Below are 18,795 nucleotides of genomic sequence, written 5' to 3' on the forward strand. Positions count from 1 at the left end.
TTACTTGTTTTTAATTCAACTCCATTTTCTGTAAACTGTATACAAATAAAATGTATTATTATTATTATTATTATTATTATTATTATTATTATTATTATTATTATTATTATTATTATTATTATTATTATTATTATTATTATTATTATTATTATTATTAATGCAGCACATTGTCCCATAAAGTCACTTTTACTGAAAACCACTCTCAATCGATGGCTTTCTGGTAATATGATAAGGATGTATTCTTCCTTGCGTTAGGTGATACCAGTAGCTCTCTCTGTGGAGAGTGGGTAGGGGTCAGGCCTTTAGATAGTCTGGTCTGTATTTTAATATCATGCAATGATTTCTTGAGTGGGTCGAGGGCACACTAATGGAAAATGTAAAAAAAAAAAAAAAAGACAAGATGCCTCCCATTAAGCTTACAGTCGAAGGAGAATCTGCGTTCCTAGCCAGTAAAAAGGCTTTGCTTTTCTCTGGTTCCTGGAGCAAGTCAGCTGCAGACAGATCCATGATTCGTGAATGGAGTTTCTGTAATGAAAAAATGATGAAGACTTAACATCTGGGATTCGAGGGCATTCAAAGGAGGCTGGCTATGAATTTGTGCAGCATGCAGCATAAAATGCATGTTTAAACTGAATGAGGTTAAGTCATACATTGATGTTATTTCCTGAAAAAGTCCATCAGATCCTCTCCAGTGGTGCCGTGTGCAGGCCGGATTCCAACTTACTGACATTTATATCATCAGTTGGAATAAAACATAAGTGAACAAGAAATAATTGCATCGGGGAATAAGGGACCCCTTTTAATTTCTCCCCCAATTCATTTGCTTGAGTGGGAAGAAGACAAATCCAAATACATTTCCAGCCATTCATCTTACAGCTTAATTAGCCTGGATTTTCTGTGATCATATTAACCTGTTTTGAATTTGCTCGCCAGAGATCACAATATATGTTTGTAAATGTATGTTTTGCCATGCATGCCGCAGTTATACAAAGTACATTTGCATGTTAATAGAAACAGCCTCACATTGAATCAATTGCAAAGCTCCAACGCCACCAGCTACCATTCCATTGGAGCGCTGTGTTTTCTAAAATCGGGATTTCTGTGGATGTCCTCAACATTTTTCAGAGAATAAAAAGACAAGGCTCCAAACGAGACAACATTTGTCTCTCATGAGCAAACTAGCAACACTTCGCCTGCAGCCAAAACACAACATGCATCTAAGCAACTTTTGTCAACTGTGAATACACTTTCATAGATGTTGCAAGATAGGTCATGGCGCCATGGAAACCAATCAATGCGTATTTCAGCATGAACAGAGCAAAGAGGGTCTTGTTCAAACGCTAGAGATTTACCAGTTACTGCAGTTCCCTTTTAATGGTACCACCATTTTAATGTCTACATTTAATGGTGGCATCGCCTTCCTGCGACATGTGACTGAAGCATCACAGGGTTTCCGATCTTATCGTAAGGTGCAGGATTTCACCTCCGCAGCATCCTCATAAAACATTCAGTCAATAATGTCGCCGGGTCACGGGGGGTGGGGTTTTAGTTGGCCAAAAAGTCGAGCGGGTGACACGGCAGCATGGATTTTTCTCTTTTTGGGGCTGAAGGCCAGAGTCAAAGTCAAATACACTGGCAAGCCTGCAGTTTTCTTAGGAATTATATCATGATATCATCTCACATGCAATACAGTATGTGTAATTACTGGGGATGTCCCATGTTAGCTTTTTTGGCAGAAAATAGATACTGTATGCAGATATTGCCCAACTCAATATTTTCCGATATCAGCCGATACGGATACCGATATGTATAGCATGACATGAACATTCATTCATTCATTTTCTACCGCTTGTCCTCACGAGGGTCACATATATTTTAAATATCGGTTTTCACGATTGGGAAAAAATCCGATACCGATATCGAGTGATATCACATTTTTATACTGATATTGATTCGGTGATTACCGGACATCCCTTGTAATTAAAAGCTACTATTTGAAAGATGGTCTCACTATGAAAGGCTCACTAGCGTGTTCCATTCCATGTTTCTACTATCTGCAGATTCTCGCTCCACACACAAATGAATAACAAACACTCCCACAGGACAACCACAAAGTGTGTGGCTCTATTTAGAGCTTTTCATACTGACAAAATGCCTCATGCGGTGCAACAGCAGCAATGAGGTCACACTCTGTCCTTGAGGCCCTGAAGTAGCGCAGCGTTTGTCCCAAGTAATGGGCCACTTAATTGCCAATTGCCAACCATATTTGATAAGCACTACAGGCGGGTCGGAGGTGGGGGGCAGCTGCACACCCATACTCCATTTCTATCAGAGAGAAGCAGTCATTGTTTTTCATTCCTACTTCCACAGTCCAGGTCAGTTTTGCTGTTGCTATGCGCCGTGAATGAGCAGCCTGAGGCGGCGAAGGTGCACCGCCATCAAAGGCGTGATGGCGTTTTATCAGGGAAGCTCAAGATGCCCATAGGGAAACAAAGAACATTTTAATTACTGATAAGCAAAAGCTTCAGAGCTGGACTAGAAAAAGCTGGTGATTAAGTCTCTGAGCGCTTGGCGCCGCAGGGAAGAGAAGTTATTTCATAATTCTACAACGTGAATGTTTGCGCCACCATATTGATCTTCCACATTCATCATACGACCATTCTTTACAGGGACAGCACATCGGAATCATTTGTGGGGAAGCAAAACTCTGAAATTGTATGTGAATGCTGACATATGCTTGAGTCCGAATAAAAAACAAAGAAACCATCAGCGCATCTTATGAGGTGAGCTGGGGGCGGGGGGGTAAGAGGCATAACATTTCTTCAAGGTCGGCAGGACTGTTAGCTCTGGACATTGTCATGCTACAACGATGCTGCTGCCAGCAACTCATACAGTGGTTTGTACAGATCAATAAAAAACAGTATCAATCCCATTGACAGAAACAGCCCAGCAATCTTGAACTGACTGTTGATAAAGTTCCAATGAAATATTGTTTTCTGTTATTAATTTGTTCCGAAGGGTCTACGAAAACCGAGGCAATTCCTCTCATAGGACATAACGGTAATGCAATGAATCCACTCCAGACACCCAAAAATATTAACTCAAAATAAATTTTATTTGAGAATAATTATAGTTAATTATAGTTAATTAAAAACCATGAATGGATGCAATGTTGGAATGTTGATGTGGATTTACTATACATTCTGGCAAGATGGGATTCAATAGTGTTACTCACCTTCTTCAACAACTTGCTGGCACTCGCAACTTTGTTTGGAAGACTATTTAGTCGCCATACTCAACAACAACAACAATGAACGGAGAGGGAGTCAGCAATGCATAGGATGCTTTGTTTTGGCACTAGATAGTGTACCAAAATGGTAGCCAACATTTTCTACAAAAACCGAGGGTTGACTGTTTTTCTCAAGTGAGTCTCAAGTCTCAACATGTAAATTGAGCTCTGAGCCAAAGGGCAAAGCTCTTCACCACAATGGACCAATGCAGAGTCCACATCACCGCAACAATCTGGCTGTCGATCTTGCATTTGATCCTTCCCTTGAAGGATCAATTCCTATTGAATATTAAACAATATTCAATAGTCCATGTTAACAAAGCACATTTCTTAGCATTACCTTGGAACAGGAATCCAAGGTACTTCAACTCCTCCACTTGGGGCAGATTCTGGAGCTGGTACTCTAATCTTTTCTGGTCGAGAACTATGGAGCAACACTTGCACTTGTCTTGGAGGTGCTGATTCTCATTTCAGCGGCTTTCGGCTTTCACTGGCTGGGCTGTGAACCCAGCCAGTGAAAGCCAAACATCATGCCCCGATGAGGCCAGGAGGACCACATCATCTGCACAAAGCAGAGACCCATAATATAAGTCTGACTTATTGCTGGCCATGCGAACCAGACTCTGACAAAGGTCATGACAAACCTGAATTAGGGGATCTGGTACCCAATAGTCCCTGAGTACTCAGGATCTCTAAAAGAACATGGTCAATTGCTTTCTCAAGGACCATCAGTCATTGATGTCATAATCCAAGTTGAGTTGCAAGTCTTTGGTGTTATTGTCAAGTCGAGTTCAAAGTCATGAAAATAGTGACACGACTCCACACCTCTGAGAACGCGGTCTGCAGTGGAAACGTGTATATTGAGTGTGGGCAAACACAGATATGGTGACTATCCAGAGAAGTCCAATCAATCCTGCACGTGCACCTCCCTCATGCACACGTATTAAACTGACCGACTACCTTTAAGCTCAATTATCCTGGAAGGCAAGAAAAATGACTGCAGAGGCTGAAGGAGCTCTACCGGTCGCCTTAGCAACATCATCACTATCCACTTGAAGCCTCTGACATATTTCAGATTGACACCAAACCCGCTTTTGTTTCACTCCTCCTTTCTCCGTCTGCTTTCTCCTCTTTCCCTGTGGCACCGGGACTCACTGATAGCTCCATTTTCAACTCCCGTTCTTCCCTTCTTATCTCCCCTGGCGGTCCCCAATGCCCGCTCATCCTCTCTCATCTATTTTGGTTCATTTTTTCAGCACTGACAGCTCTGTCCACTTTTTTTCACCAGCCTGTTTTGATATTGACAGCGAGGACCCGGTGGCCCAAGCGCTGACCTTCCACGCCTGCAATATTATACCATGACTAACAACAGATGGGTCCGTCTGTCTCATTACTTCTCCTTCAGACTGGCACTTTGCAGTAGATTGGTGCTGTTCAGGTGGACCTGCGATGATTTGAGGCAATTTCCAGCCATATCCTTTTATGAAGCAGAATAAACCTCTCAGGATCCAAATATTTGCTAAGTGCAAATAGTATACTTCTGCATCCAGGATGAAGTGGGAATATGAAGATAAACAAATCAGTTTTCCTGCCTATTTTGTCAGTCATGGCTTCATCACCAGCTGAGTCCAATCAGCCTTTGAGGAACAAATCAAGTGGAAAATAACTTCAGATGTGCTCAGAATGAGTTGCATGCTATTTGGGTGCCCAGCATGTGAGCAGAGCCAGGTAGCCCACCTGGAGGAGCAGGTCCGACGCAGGCTTGATCCGCTGCTGGAACAGAAAGCCCAGCGCCCGATTCTGCTGCTCCAAATCAAAAACCCGAGTGCGCAGCTTTAGACATTCCTCCCTCAGATCCTGATGGCAGCACAGATCAGAAGATGTAATGGTGCATTTTTACATCACGTACACGGGAAGAGGAAGACCGACCTTCTGGGTGACCAGCGCCTGAACCACTTGATTGGCAACCTGGAATGGTAAACAGAGATGCACAAACCAAACAATCAGACTGAGACTATATAGCAATGATAGTCCAAACTGTGGCCCGGGGACCATTTGCGGCCACAGCTGTTTTTTTAGTTGGCCATTCACATATCCTTGTTCTCACGATGGACAGTGATCTTGGATAAACAAATGACAAAATAAATCAAATCCAGAGTTAATCATCACGGACCTCATCCGAATTGACACTCCAGTGGGCTCATTGAGGTCCAAGGGCCAGCTCCAACGTGTGCCTAAGACGAGACGTGAGACCAGGAGAGACCTGGCCATTTCTAGTCGGCCCCAAGCTCTACCCCCTCATGGAAAAATGGCTGAGCGTGAGTTAAAAGCTTTAATTTGATCAGGTTTTACTCTTTTCTTTTTGTTGTTATACATTGTTTTTATTTATTTACTAGTTATTGTATCATTTGTATGTTTTTATTATTGATTGATTTACAGTTTTGTGCAGCACTTTTTTGAAACAGTTTGTGTTTCATAAATAAAGTGGACTGGATTTAAGAATCTTGTATATTAGTGTGTATAAGTACGTTTAACTGCACGGCACATCTTGGTGGAAGGTGCTTGGTCGCTACTGTTGTCAGATAATGAGAGAAAAGAGCAGAGATGTGACATTTGCTTTACTGCTAATCAATGAAAAAGTTTCAGCATTTTATTCAGCACTCGGAGTTGAACTTGCAACTCATAAAGAGAAAGCAGACCAGGCGTGTAGGACTTAAGTGCTGTTGCGTCTGGACCTTGTCTTCACGCTGACCACAGTTTAATAGAGAAGCAGCTCAGGTTGCCAGTATCGATCCCTCATTAAGACGCCGGCTCTGGAGTGTTCTGGCTTATTGAATGAGGAAAGGTGAGAGTAAATATGGCGAGTTGAGACTCAGCCTCTGATTGGACTCTTCAGGGTCCGGTGTCTGTAAATAATGAGGACTTAATGTGTTTGGCCAAATGCTCAGCAAGCCTGTGTAAACAATAAGCTCCCTTAATCAGCTACTTTCATCTCCAATCTCCGTCCCCCTCCAGCAGATGCTGATGCTGTCTCCATGAGAACTCCCACTCACTGTGATTCAGCAAGCAGTTACGTTTGTTTATTTCCCTCATGTTGCTCCCTGAGCAGCACCAGCTCACAAACAGCCACAGTGAAATGATCCTTTTGTTTTATTCAAGACAACTAACATCTCACTCACCTCGTCCAGGCAACGTTCGTACTGCTCTCTTTGGCTTTCGTTCTCCGAGGCCAAGACCGAGTTCCTCTCCTGGCAAGAAACGTGGTATGTTCAGATATTGTGGATGTTGTTTACGTGCAACCAGTGAAGGGGGTGAATGCAACAATTTAGCAGCTTCAGAAAGGTCAAGAAAGAGGCCGTGTGGCCAATAAAACTCTCCAAGGTACCACAGAGGAAAAGGTCAAGGGGATGCGAGTCATGATGCTGAACTTTAAGGTTCACATCTAATAAGAATATCTCCTCCAACTGACGAGGGACCGGTCAGAGCGCTATTGATCTCCTGGGGTTTTCAATTTGTCAGAGGCCGGCTGCGTGTTAGGAGCTGTCAGCCAGCCTGGCGCCGCTCACCCTCTGTCCTTTAGGAGGAGCTCACCATCCCTCTATGGGAATGCTGGAGACGTAATTATAGCCCCAAAGATTCTGGGGGAGGACCATAATTAAATCCCCAAAGCTTAGAAGATGGGGGAAGAGAGCACTTCAACCTCCTCCTGGAGCAGAGGCTTGCAGGCCCAGCAGGTCGACAGGAGACCCATAACATGAGGTAGAACAACACGGAGGATCGTGCAGGTCCAGGATGATCTGGTATGGTATGTGTATCATGTGGCGTAGCGTGACAGGATTAAATGGCCGCTCGCTTGTGATGAAAGCATCGCAGATGTAATGTACTCCATCAAACTTGAAAGATAACACACGCAGCAACAGGAAATGATGCTCCGCTGAGTCCAGGGTGTGGGTGTATTTCCTGTCAGTAAAAGGGAGGGATAGAGTGGCAGGTAGAGTAGTTACCTCCAGGGCCTTGAGGCGTTCCAACAACAGCTTGGTTCTGCCATCGTCCTCGTCAGTTTGGCTGGCATCGGCCTGCAGCGGCATCACGGATTCCTGCCCAGTCTGAGTTGCCGGCAGGGGGCTGGTCTTTTCTGGGCAGTCATGCTGCTTGTGGACTTCCTCTGAGAGTTTCTCCTGAGGCACAGCGATAGAGAGGCCAGGTTAGAGGAGGGAGGGGGCAAGAGGGAGATTTGGCAGGACCAAGCCACAGCAGATGGGATACAAACAGGAAAAAAGAGGGATGACCGGCCTGTGAAAAGCGAAGAAGAAGCTGTGAAAGGAATAAATCAGAGACGAAGGAGAAAGTGAAAGACAAGATGAAAGCAGGGGAGGGGAGCGGGTGGGGGGGAGCGGATCAAATGGGCAGATGGGCCGACGGGGAGGCAGCTTCAACTAAACATCCCATAATCCCTAATCATGTATCTCTTGTTTTCCAAATTGTAGCAGCGACCTTGATGGCGCTCCCGCTTGGCCCTCCTGCGTCTCTCTGCCATCTTCGATGGCTGATGATGTAGATGTATGTTCTGGCATCTCATTGCTAACTATTCTAATAGGGCGCTTTCTGTAGATGTGTAAGATGTGTATGGAGGACATCCACAGGTGCCCCCATAAAATGCTCAGGGATAGCCATAGCATTGTTAGCACTCAACATCCATCCATCCCATCATTTTCTATGCCGCCTGTCCAGGTATGCTGGAGCCTATCCCAGCTGACTTTGGGCGGGAGGTGGGGTACACCCATACAGGCCACATATAGGCAAACAACTAGCACGCAACATGAATGCAATAAAAATACAAAACCTCAGGTTGGCCACAATAAAAGGCCACTCCAAAATGTACTGGAGGGGAGGTGTCAGTATCTGATGTGACCACCATTGGCCTCAAATATAATATCCACTGATCTAGAGCATCCGGACATGACCAATGGGTGGCATGTCCCACGAGTATGAGTAGTACGAGCGTACAGACCCTTGCAACATGGTGCAATGCATTCATGGTTGTGGATGGATGAATGGATGGATGGACAATGGATGGATAAACCATGGATGGCTGAACCATGGATGGATGAACCATGGATGACCAGACCATGGATGGCCGGACCATGGATGGCTGGACCATGGATGGCTTGACCATGGATGGCTGGAACATGGATGGCTGGAGCATGGATGGATGGCTGGAGCATGAATGGATAGACCATGGATGGCTGGACCATGGGTATCTGAACCATGCGCCTCAGGATCTATAAAATGCTCCTGTGTTGGTTGTCCCCAACATAACCCCAGGGCCTCAATGGGTCACTCCATCATTTGTCTTTAGACGTAACAACGTGCAAGTGTTTTTGTCTCTAGCTTCATCCTATTTCCTTCATATTTCCTTTGGTTTTCAAAAAGTCTTGTAAGAGTCCATCTTAAAATTGTGGTCGATTCGATGCTTTATTGTGGCGGGCTCCAGTGAGCTGGTCTGCAGTTTGCTCTGAGAGGCTGCTCATCAGGCAGCATTAAAGGGACCCTGTAATGGCGTCCGCAGAGACAGGGGTGGGAACCTTGTCCCTGCCGCTGCCCTTTGAAGTTATTGAGTTGAGTTGTGCCTGCTGAATGCACAGAAAGCGCCTGGGTAGGACTGGCTGGCCTTCCGTTATGAAGCAACTGGGAATTGCCTAATAACCCTCCGTGTTTGCTCTTGTCCGCAATGTCCACAGGCGGCTGATCACAGGAGCCACCGAAACCTCAGCAGGGAAAACTTCAGCGGGAAGTTAGGACATGTAAAGCCAACTTCTAATGCTTAATGTTAGTAAAATCTACTTTTCATCAAACCTTCCAACAAACCTTTTCTTCATCGTATCACTTTTCAATCATGTAACACATATCTCATGAGGCATTGTTTTGACAATAAAGCTATTGCACCTCAGGCCAACCACCAGACTATCAGTCAAACAGGCTGCTAATCCTCGCTGGAGCGCATTAGCAGTGTGACATTTAGCCACATGCGAGCCATGGTTTTCTTCTGCCCTCGTTTATTTGCACTCATCACTCAATGCTAGGTTTTGTCACCAGTTCAGCCTTTTCTTGCACAATAATGAAAGCACGCGCTCATTCAGATGATCCTGCATGTGCCAAACTTGATGCCCTTTACTTCTAATCCCTTGCAGGCATTATGTTCTCTTTTGGGCATTTGGGGCTTAAAAGAATTAATTTGGTTGCCGCACCAAAGTAAGCGATAAAGAATGGACATCTGGATGTAAAGCATTCTTTTTTTGCTCATCTACAACTTTCTCTGCGGTGTTTAAAACAACGGAAGACAAATCTAGGCAGGTGCAAAAACAAATTGTCAAGTGTGACCTAAAAGGTGACCCTGTGCAATGTTTCTAATTCCCTCGCCTTTCCTGCTCCATCCCAGCAGCTATTTCTGCTACATAACAAGGTCAGCGATGATTGTTTTCCTCTCGGCTCTCGCTTTTTTTTCACGCCTAAACTGAAAAATACGTCAAACTCAGGCAGCTATTCCCAAGTCCCGAGTTCTTAGGGGGAACATGTCTTTGTAATGATACAGAGAAACCACAAATAACGACATTCATCTTAATTGCACTAATGAATTGTTTACTTTGTAGGCCTTCATGATGTCCGCCGTGTCTGCCGCAGTCGGTTCCACGATTCCCTGATTCTGCAGCAGCGACCGCACCGTCTCTTCCATCCTGCACATACAAGACAAGGCATTGGACTTTAGTTTATTGAATCACGTAGATGAGTGGTGCCCATTCCATTGTTACCCAAGTCATATATGTCACTTTTGAGATGTCATATCAGAGGGGGGGGCATACCAATAAGGGGGGGTGACATACCAAGAAGAGGGGGGACATAGCGAGAACAGGGGGGTACATACCAAGAAGAGTGGGTACATACCAATAAGAGGGGGGACATACCAAGAAGTGGGGATACATACCAATAAGAGGAGGGACATACCAAGAAGAGGGGGGACATACCAATAAGAGAAGGGACATACCAAGAAGAGGGGGTGACATACCAAGAAGAGGGGGGACATACCAATGAGAAAGGGGACATACAAAGAAGAGGGGGTTCGTACCAATAAGAGAAGGGACATACCAAGAAGTTGGGGGGACATACCAAGAAGAGGGGGGAGATACAGTATCGCTTTTTCACTTGTCTTGCTGTCCTCTCCGTACTGCACCCTGTCACCCTGTCATTTAACACACTTCAATATTTGACTGACTGTGGGTCTGGGTCCGTATCACATGCTTTCATGCTTTGTACTTGGACCGCGGGCCACCAGTTAGCGACCCCTGATGTAGCAGATCACGTCCAAGGAGTGCTCTTCAGTAGATGGCAGGTTTTCCTCGATTGTTCTAAGTAAGCAGGATCCTTGGATTAAGACTGACTTCCAGATTCTGCTTTGCAAGACAATATGCGCTTTCAAATGAGTGGCCACATGCGTACGTGGCGTCGGCTTGAATAAAGTGCAATCACAGCAGCAAGCAGCGACCGAGTGACTTTGACCTTCAGGGCTTGCTCTCCTCAAAACAATCAGCTGCCAAACATGCAGGCTGCATGCAAAGCAGGCGGCCAAGAGAGTGAGTTAAAATGGTCCTCAACGTGTGCATCATCATACAAACTCCTTTCAGCTGTCGTATGAACTTTGCTTCTGCATGCATTCAGCTTCCAGAGGCAACATAGGCTGTTCGAGTTGGTGTCATGTAAGTCACACGTGATGCCAACTCAGACAGCTGCTGAGGAGAAAAAGTCATGCACGTTTTGTCATGTGCAAACTGTTGCTAGTCTGCTGATCAACCCTGATGAGCAACATGCAGAGGAGGTTGGCCTCGCCATCTGTCCAGGCCGTGCTGCCGCCGGTAATCAGGCTGCGAGGGACTGAGTGAACAGCGAGGCAGCCTGTGCGATCGAGTGCTTTGAACGGGCTTAGCTCAGCACAGCGGAGAGGAAGGTGCAACACGGACGGCGCTCGGGGGCAGAAGAAGACGCTTGAGGTAATCAGATCATAAATCTAAGCAGCTTGTATGAAATGATATTTGCACTTGGAATCTGAAACCCAACACAATCCCAAATGTCCCCGCACATTTTGAGTGGGAATGAATCAGTGTGCATCATCATGCCGCATACTAAATCCCTGATATCGTGCTGTCAGTATGTGTACCACGCAGGTTTACATCATTTATTAGCAATTCTTTTTTGTCTGAAAATAGGCACATTTTTCCACAGCAAACACATCTCATTCTCTTTCAGGTGGTACTAAGTCCTAAATATGTGATAATATGTGATAATAGAGGCCGAAAGTACAGCATACATGTACCAGTCCCCAGCTTTTACATGTTTACGGCTTCATACTTCACTGCTAATATTTTTAATGCCTTGAGATGGCACACTTTGTTTGGCTGTCCTTGAACACACCACCGTTACATGGGGTGAAGCAAAAGTCAAACTTGTATCCAACTTCCCGCGACACTGACACAGCTTTACATTATCATTATCACTTAATGTGTTTATTAAGTGTGTGAGGCTGAAACCTGCATTCTGTTGCCAGTTCACAATGGCCAAAAACTGGCCTTTTTAAGGGTGTTAGGACTGGCCCATTTACAGGATTTTAAAACTTTGCTGTGAAATGAGTCTTGGAGTCTTGAGGACAGTTTACAATTAAATTCAAACAAGACCACAAACAAACAATTACAATGGCAGCAATGGAGAGAGCAATTAGTGGTCTGGCCCAGTCCAATGGATCTGAGGAAGTCCGATGAGGAACTCTGGTAGGATATTAGACTCCAGCAAGTCAAAACTGGACAGCTAATCGCTCTTCCGAAGGAGATTAAAAAGGTGGCATATTGAGATACAATATGTGTGGGTGCCCGTTGTTCCAAGCAAAAGGTTTTATGAATATGTTATGTCTCTGTGTTTGGTAAGCAAAAACCACCATTCTCCTACAAAACATATTCCATTCCTACAATTGGCGTCCCAATTGGTGGTGAACTGACATAGCGACTGAAGTACCCTCCAGGTTGAAGGAAACAAACCCTAGAATCACAACAAGCACTGTGAAACCATGCCACCCCTACATATCACACAGAAATGATACACGCTGTAGCATGGTGAGTTGAAAAAAAGACTTGAGTGGTGTTGTACTGAGGAAGGACAAATGTGACGTAGAGGGCGGTGAAAGTAAATGAATCACTTGACCCGTGGCAGCTTGAGCTGAATTTCAAAAAACGCCTCAGCAGTCCAGGAAATACAATTAAGGGTGCAATCAATTTATAGCCTGAGGGCTGACAATTTTCACACTTTCTTTCTCCTTCCTACACACACCATGATAACACGAGAAGTAACGTGGGGATTTGAACATGTTTACTGTCAGAACATCACACAGGCCGTCTTGTAAGACCTGGGACTAGATCCCGCCTCGTCCATTTTTAAAGGGCCCTAAAGAGCAACACATATATTTGGCAATTCTGATGTTGAATTGAGGAAATGATGCGCACACTGACAGTGAGTTGACATGACTCCAGAGTGTCACCAAACCACAAAACAATAAAAAAGATGTTAATTAGTTTTCTCGTCTAACCTTTAGAGATGAAAATCCTAGTTAGAATTTCTAAAATTCCATTTTCAATGACCTGAAATGTACTTTAGACAGATTCCCTGAATGGCTTGAGCAGAAGAAGCTGGTGTCAAACGTTAAAGGTGCTGCTCCAACTTACCCTAGCTGGAGTTTATCCATTTTTAATGCTGCCATCCTTCCTTCCTGAAAAATGTCATAAACACGCTGCGGATCTGACTGAGGTCCACATGTAGCGCCATCGCCACACAAGGCAAAAATAGGCCATGCTGTCATCAGTAAGCCTGAGTGCTCAGGGCTCAAATCAGCGCCAGGATGGGTCAGTGCGGGTTTCTGAGCCGGCCTGGAACAGATCCTCTCTTCGTTGCATCTCCGCTATGTCATTATCTCACAGTGGCGCTGTCCAGTGATGTGGCAGCCCCAGACTTTCTCCTGTGGGCCGTGTTAAGCCCCCCTCCCGCTGGGACACAAACAAGCTGGTAGTCTTGAATCAGATGGGAAACACGGAGACACTTGGCGGGATGAACTATCGATGAGGATCACCCGCTTCTGTCTGCCATTGTGGGTCTGTGTGTGTGTGACTCTTTAATGGTGAATAAGAGGCTTTGGCCACACTAAAGTCACTCCCTCGCCACACGCTGTCTTAGATGCTTGCCTCTTTATTTCCACAAACGCAATTATTTCTACACGCATGTTTGTTTTCTTTGAGGAACTGCGCTCCTTCTGTTGCACATTTCAGACAAAGAGGGAGTGCCATGATTGGATATTTGGGCTGCCAACAATCTTTTCATTCTCCCGAAGACCAATATGGAGATTGTTAAAGTCAATTTGGCTTTAAAAAAAAAGCAGAGATAAAATATACTTGGGGTAGACTTCCTGTAGTGGAGGCCAACTAGAGCTTACTGACACCTTAAAAGCTTGATGGCTTGCGCTCTTTCCTCTCATTCTGGGACCAGACGGGGTACACCGGCATCTTTACTGGGCTTGAGTATAATGGATTTTAGGTTGGCAAACCTCACTCCCTATACCTACACCAGGACATCGAGTTGACAGGCCGGGCTTTTAGTTTGATGCCGCTCATTCTGTAGAATGATCTTGGGCAGGACATGGGGCTGCCTGAAGCAGGCGGGTTACATTCTAGCTCATGCGAGTGCTGGCCCAGGATGGTGAACTATGACATATCCAACAGGTCACAATCTCACTTCATCGCCACTGTCAGACCCCCATGTTGACCTGACCCGCTAATCAGATTTGACAAAAGCACATTGCAAAACTCCAAAGCGGCTGGAACGATAGGAATAACAATCACCTGGTTTGTGCTGCTGAATCAAGGCCGTCGGGAGGCGGTTTGCGTGACTGGGTGACGACAATCGCCTTATGTGACCTGCATGGACCCCATGCAAAAGTGTGTGCTTTGGCCCAAGAATATTCCATTATTCTTTCCTCGCTCCTTATGAGCAGCAAACAGATGATTGCCTGACTTAGCCGATACTAAGCTACTCTGATCCTCTCAGAGCTGTTGTGCAGAAAACAACAAGTAGACCCTTTCTTGACCTAAACGCTGAAACTCAAAAAAAGGCTTTCCAAAACCATGCAAGTGCATGTTATACAAATACGCTGATATACAAATATATGTTTTTGCTCTTCGCAAAAAGGGACATTGGTAGGGAAGCAAATAAGCGAGTGTAGGCGTCTCATGGACATTTTACAATTCATTCTTTGCTCATTTTGTCTGAAAAAAGGCGTTGACTGCTGTTTGATTGCCCTGTTTTGAACTATTGCTTGGCTTTATTCAAGTCATCATGCACATTAACATGATGCCAACTACAATTATTGGCCTCCATTCCTGTCAATCTGGGTTTTGGTATATTCCCTCTCTGGCAAGAAAGCATCCTCAGCTTTCAGCTTTCATAGCTGTTTTTCTCACTGTCATATGCGTGGGGCGAGGCCTTCATCATGGAAGTCTTCAGTGGACTGGTCATGTTCATGTGAGCACAGAGAAACTACCACGAGCTCTTTTATACGCCAAACTATCTGATGGTTTTTGGAAAGTTGGTGCACCGAAGAAGTGTTTTAAAGATCAGCTGAACATCACGCTGAACAAATGTGGCATAAGTGACTTTGTAACGCTAGCAAACAATCAAGGCAAGTGAAAGACCGCTGTCAGGACTGGGATCGCTAATATGCTGGAGTTGAAGATCTGAAGGAAAGTGGTTGCCGCCGCAAGGAGCGTATCCCAGCACGAGGTTGCTATCCATGCAGTAAATGTCCAAGTCTGCCACTCAGCACTCACGACCGCTAGGGAGATTGAACATCCATTTAATGCTTCAAAACTTGGGTCTGTCCCTCCCGACAGCCAAACCAATGTTATATTCCCGTTATGGTTTGTGCAATTGTAATTTGGTTTGCCTTTAATGATGTGTTTCCTGACATGCTAACTAGTTTTGCCTTTGCCAGGAAGAACATGGTCAGATATGGTATCCCCTCGGAAGCAATACTGTATAGCAATGTATAGCAATGTATAAGCAATACAGGATGTCCACAGAAAGTCCAGCATTGGTAGAGTCAGAGGTCAATATTTCGGCCCCCAATCTCTGCATGCCTTCATTCACTGAAGCACGGTCAGGTTGGTAGAGAAAAGGAACTTCCCCAAACTGTTTCCACAACTGATTAAGAGGTAGGGGTCCATGATGTCCGTATGGAGGAGGTGAACCAATGATTTAACAGTCAAAGAGCAACTCGACCCAGTGTCTGTGTTTACTAAAACAACCAAATCTATACTGCAATAATGAGGTCAATTTGAATCACAGGCGGCCATCTACAAACCAGCTTGTGAGTTGTGAGAATATGCCCTACATCCGCAAAGTCTTGTAATCCGACCTCTTCCGGCATGCCTACATACATGAAAACCCACATGTTTAATCCACAGGCTGCCACTCGTGTGTGTGTGGGGGGGGCTTTATGATGAGCCGACAGGACGTAACGGCCCATCTGAAGCACACATCCAGAATGGTGAGATGTGTTTGAAACATACGTAGGTGGCGCCAAAGGTAGTACTTCAGTGTTGGCGTTAAATTACCCAAAGTGGGTTAAATCAACGTTAATTCCCGGTTCTAAAAAGGAGAGCTAGTAAATCCACTAAATGTGCGCTGCTCAACACTTATCTATTTAACAGCCCTCACCGTCATTTGCGAGGAGCGGGAAAGTGACTTCAAAAGAGCGACCCAACGTCCCGTTATTGGCCCCAGATGTGTGGCTTGGAACAGGGGCCCCACTCATGTGGCAGCAACCCAAGCCCAGCAGGGGCTTTTCCAGGGTGGCAAATAAAGACGTGGGCCAGTCGTGGCAGGGTACGTATGATTAGAAGAGAGGGCATTGATCTGCAAACGGAGCGCAATGACTGGTCTCGTTCGTTGACAACGTTTGTCTCAGCTGCTCCAGCTGTGCGGCCCACAGCGCTGTGGAGCTAACAAGACAATAACACACCAACTGTGAAGAGAGGCATCACATTGTGACCGTCCAATCAACACGTCCACACTTGAAAAGCGTCTCCATTCCTGCCTGTCTGCATCACTCATGCATATTATGCTGAAAGAGTCTTCTTATCACAGTGCACGTGGGAGCACAGAGCGACTGTCAACACGACGGATGTGCAGTGTGGTCAACGAGCACGACACAATTAAACTCTGCTCCCAGGCTGTGTATATCTTGCAGGAGATAAACCCCAGCATTGTCAACGAAGGGTAGCACAGGGATCATGATAAGAAACACGAGCTTGTGTGTGAGAAAGGGTTAGAGAGTGACAAAACAGTTTGAGGAAGGATTCCAAAGGAGTGGTGGAGAGGATAAGCTAGTTGTGCTCATTACCTGACAGCCGCCGCCTTCATCCTCGGGCAAGTGAAGGTGAACTTGCACTGAGCAGTTTCCCCGCTGCCGCCTGCATAGCAGCCATCCAGCATGGTCTCAGGGCCTCACGACGCCCTTGCAACATACTAGTCCAAATGTTGTTGACAGATACGTCCCCAAGTAGATTGATAAATCCCCGCCCGGCCCTGGACGCAGCGCTGGTATAGACGTAAGGCTGCCGTCTGCCTCTAATCCTTGTAGTTTAATGGTGGTGGTGTTGAAGCCCTGGGGGGTTGACCCAAGTCAGGAGGGGTTGGGCATGTGACCTGCACCAGGCTTAGAACCCAGCCGGCTGGGGGAGGGGGGCATGCATGTCGGCATGTGTGCACCTTCGTCTGCAGCTAAGTGACCAGTCACTTGAGGAATGCAGACTTTTGGATCTCAAGGGGAGGTAGACAAGAAAAGCTGGTTGTTCACCCCAGCCCAGACGTATAGGAAACAAACATCAGTGTGTTTGGTGAGGAGATATGCATGTCGGCCTTTGGCAACACGTTGACTCTCAGCAAGAGCCGTGCGCCAACAACTGAAAATAGCAGAGCAAGTAGCAGATGCCAGCAGATGCCAGCAGGGCGAAGGTTCATGAGAAGACACAGCAGAGCGTAGCTTGCTAATCTGCTAATTAAAGTTACCACACTGTTCTTACCCATCTGTCACCTGGGCTCTGCGCCATGGAACACCAGGCTGGCGTATCAATCCAGTGAATGGGCTGGTTGGAGGAAACGCTCATTCACAAAAATCCCACTGACTTCTTTGTGTGCCGCCGGATGGAGCCGGTCGCCAACCTCGGTGACCCCTGCTCCCTCCAGGTGTCTTCAGCCCATTGGTGGCGCACGGAAATTACAGCAATCCAGCATGCCGACAATGAGAACCCTCACGGAATGACAACAATAGCTGAGCTGAGCGGCGATAAGCGCTTTCTTTTTGGCGGGCATAATGGAATCTTTGCCGAGTCTGAGTAGTCTGGCGCCCAATGAGAGCAATCCATCTGGGTGACCCCGCGCCGTAGCGACAAATTCATTTGAGAGCGATGCAGGACACAATCGGGGATAAGCTTTATGTGTTCCTCCCCGATGAAAGCTGCTACGCTATCTCCGAGGAGTCCCACTCCAAGGAGAGGCTGCGGCACTACATCACCCAAATTATCATCACATGTCTGTGCACGTTGGCAGTGCACGTTGGCAGACAGGGAGCCACTGGTCTGAATGAACAATTCAACACAATAAAACCCAGACCAGAAGGCAGCCTGCGACTACTGTGTATAAAAAGTGTCTCTGACTACAGACAGTAAAACATCATCACTTGCTGTGGCGCGGAGATGATAGACGATGAGCACAAGCAAGAGTATTATTGCATCAACGGCACATTTAAAATATGCACTCATCATCGGAATGGCCCTTTAAATATTCCACCCTTGCAGAAGAGTCATTATAGGGAGAAGCGCCTTTTCTAATGAGGAGATAAGCAGCTAATTTGAAGTCCTAATGTGCAGACTCCTGCATGACCACTGAATGCCTATCGCCAATGATGGGCTCCGGACGGGTTGGGAAAAAAGAGGTTAGACAGGCTTTGTTCCAACACGTCACAGTTTGCTCTCCTCCTCATAGCTCAGGTGTCATAGAAGGCGACAAGGTCAAGTGAACCCATCGGGCTCCCGTGCTGCATCACCTGGAGAATTGCTGCTGCAGGCAGACGATCTGCGCCCGTCCCAGCTCGGATTCCTCCGTCACTTCCCGGAGACGCTTCTCGCTCTCCAGACGCAGGCGGCGCTCTTCTTCTAGCTCGTGGATCAGCTTTTCTCGCTGTGGAGGCACGCAAACACCAACATGTCACTCTCAAGCTGTGGACCAAAATACTCCTTAATGCAGTATTGTTCTGCAGTATACTGCGTATTTATCTGTACAAACCACTGTATGAGTTGCTGGCACCAGCACCTTTCAAACATGACTGAAGACACTAACCAAATGTAAGGAAAATTATGTAA

At 45.9% G+C, this 18,795-nt stretch overlaps 1 protein-coding gene across 8 annotated transcripts in view; it reads right to left on the reverse strand.

Annotated features, from left to right (window-relative positions):
• Nucleotides 1-18,795, reverse strand: part of LOC131104068 (nck-associated protein 5-like) — an 80,981-nt gene that overhangs the window by 14,580 nt on the left and 47,606 nt on the right. For all 8 annotated transcript variants that reach the window (XM_078796930.1, XM_058050818.2, XM_058050813.2 and 5 more), the window contains 7 exons: nucleotides 18,480-18,613; nucleotides 9,933-10,023; nucleotides 7,294-7,467; nucleotides 6,469-6,537; nucleotides 5,219-5,257; nucleotides 5,027-5,146; nucleotides 421-525 (listed from right to left, as the gene is read on the reverse strand). In XM_078796930.1, coding sequence (XP_078653056.1) covers nucleotides 421-525; nucleotides 5,027-5,146; nucleotides 5,219-5,257; nucleotides 6,469-6,537; nucleotides 7,294-7,467; nucleotides 9,933-10,023; nucleotides 18,480-18,613 — 732 coding nt within the window. The remainder of the gene's footprint in view (nucleotides 1-420; nucleotides 526-5,026; nucleotides 5,147-5,218; nucleotides 5,258-6,468; nucleotides 6,538-7,293; nucleotides 7,468-9,932; nucleotides 10,024-18,479; nucleotides 18,614-18,795) is intronic.

Source organism: Doryrhamphus excisus, linkage group LG15, assembly GCF_037039965.1.
Source record: "Doryrhamphus excisus strain RoL-2023G ecotype Guam linkage group LG15, RoL_Dexc_Guam_v1.1, whole genome shotgun sequence".
NCBI lineage: Eukaryota > Metazoa > Chordata > Actinopteri > Syngnathiformes > Syngnathidae > Doryrhamphus > Doryrhamphus excisus.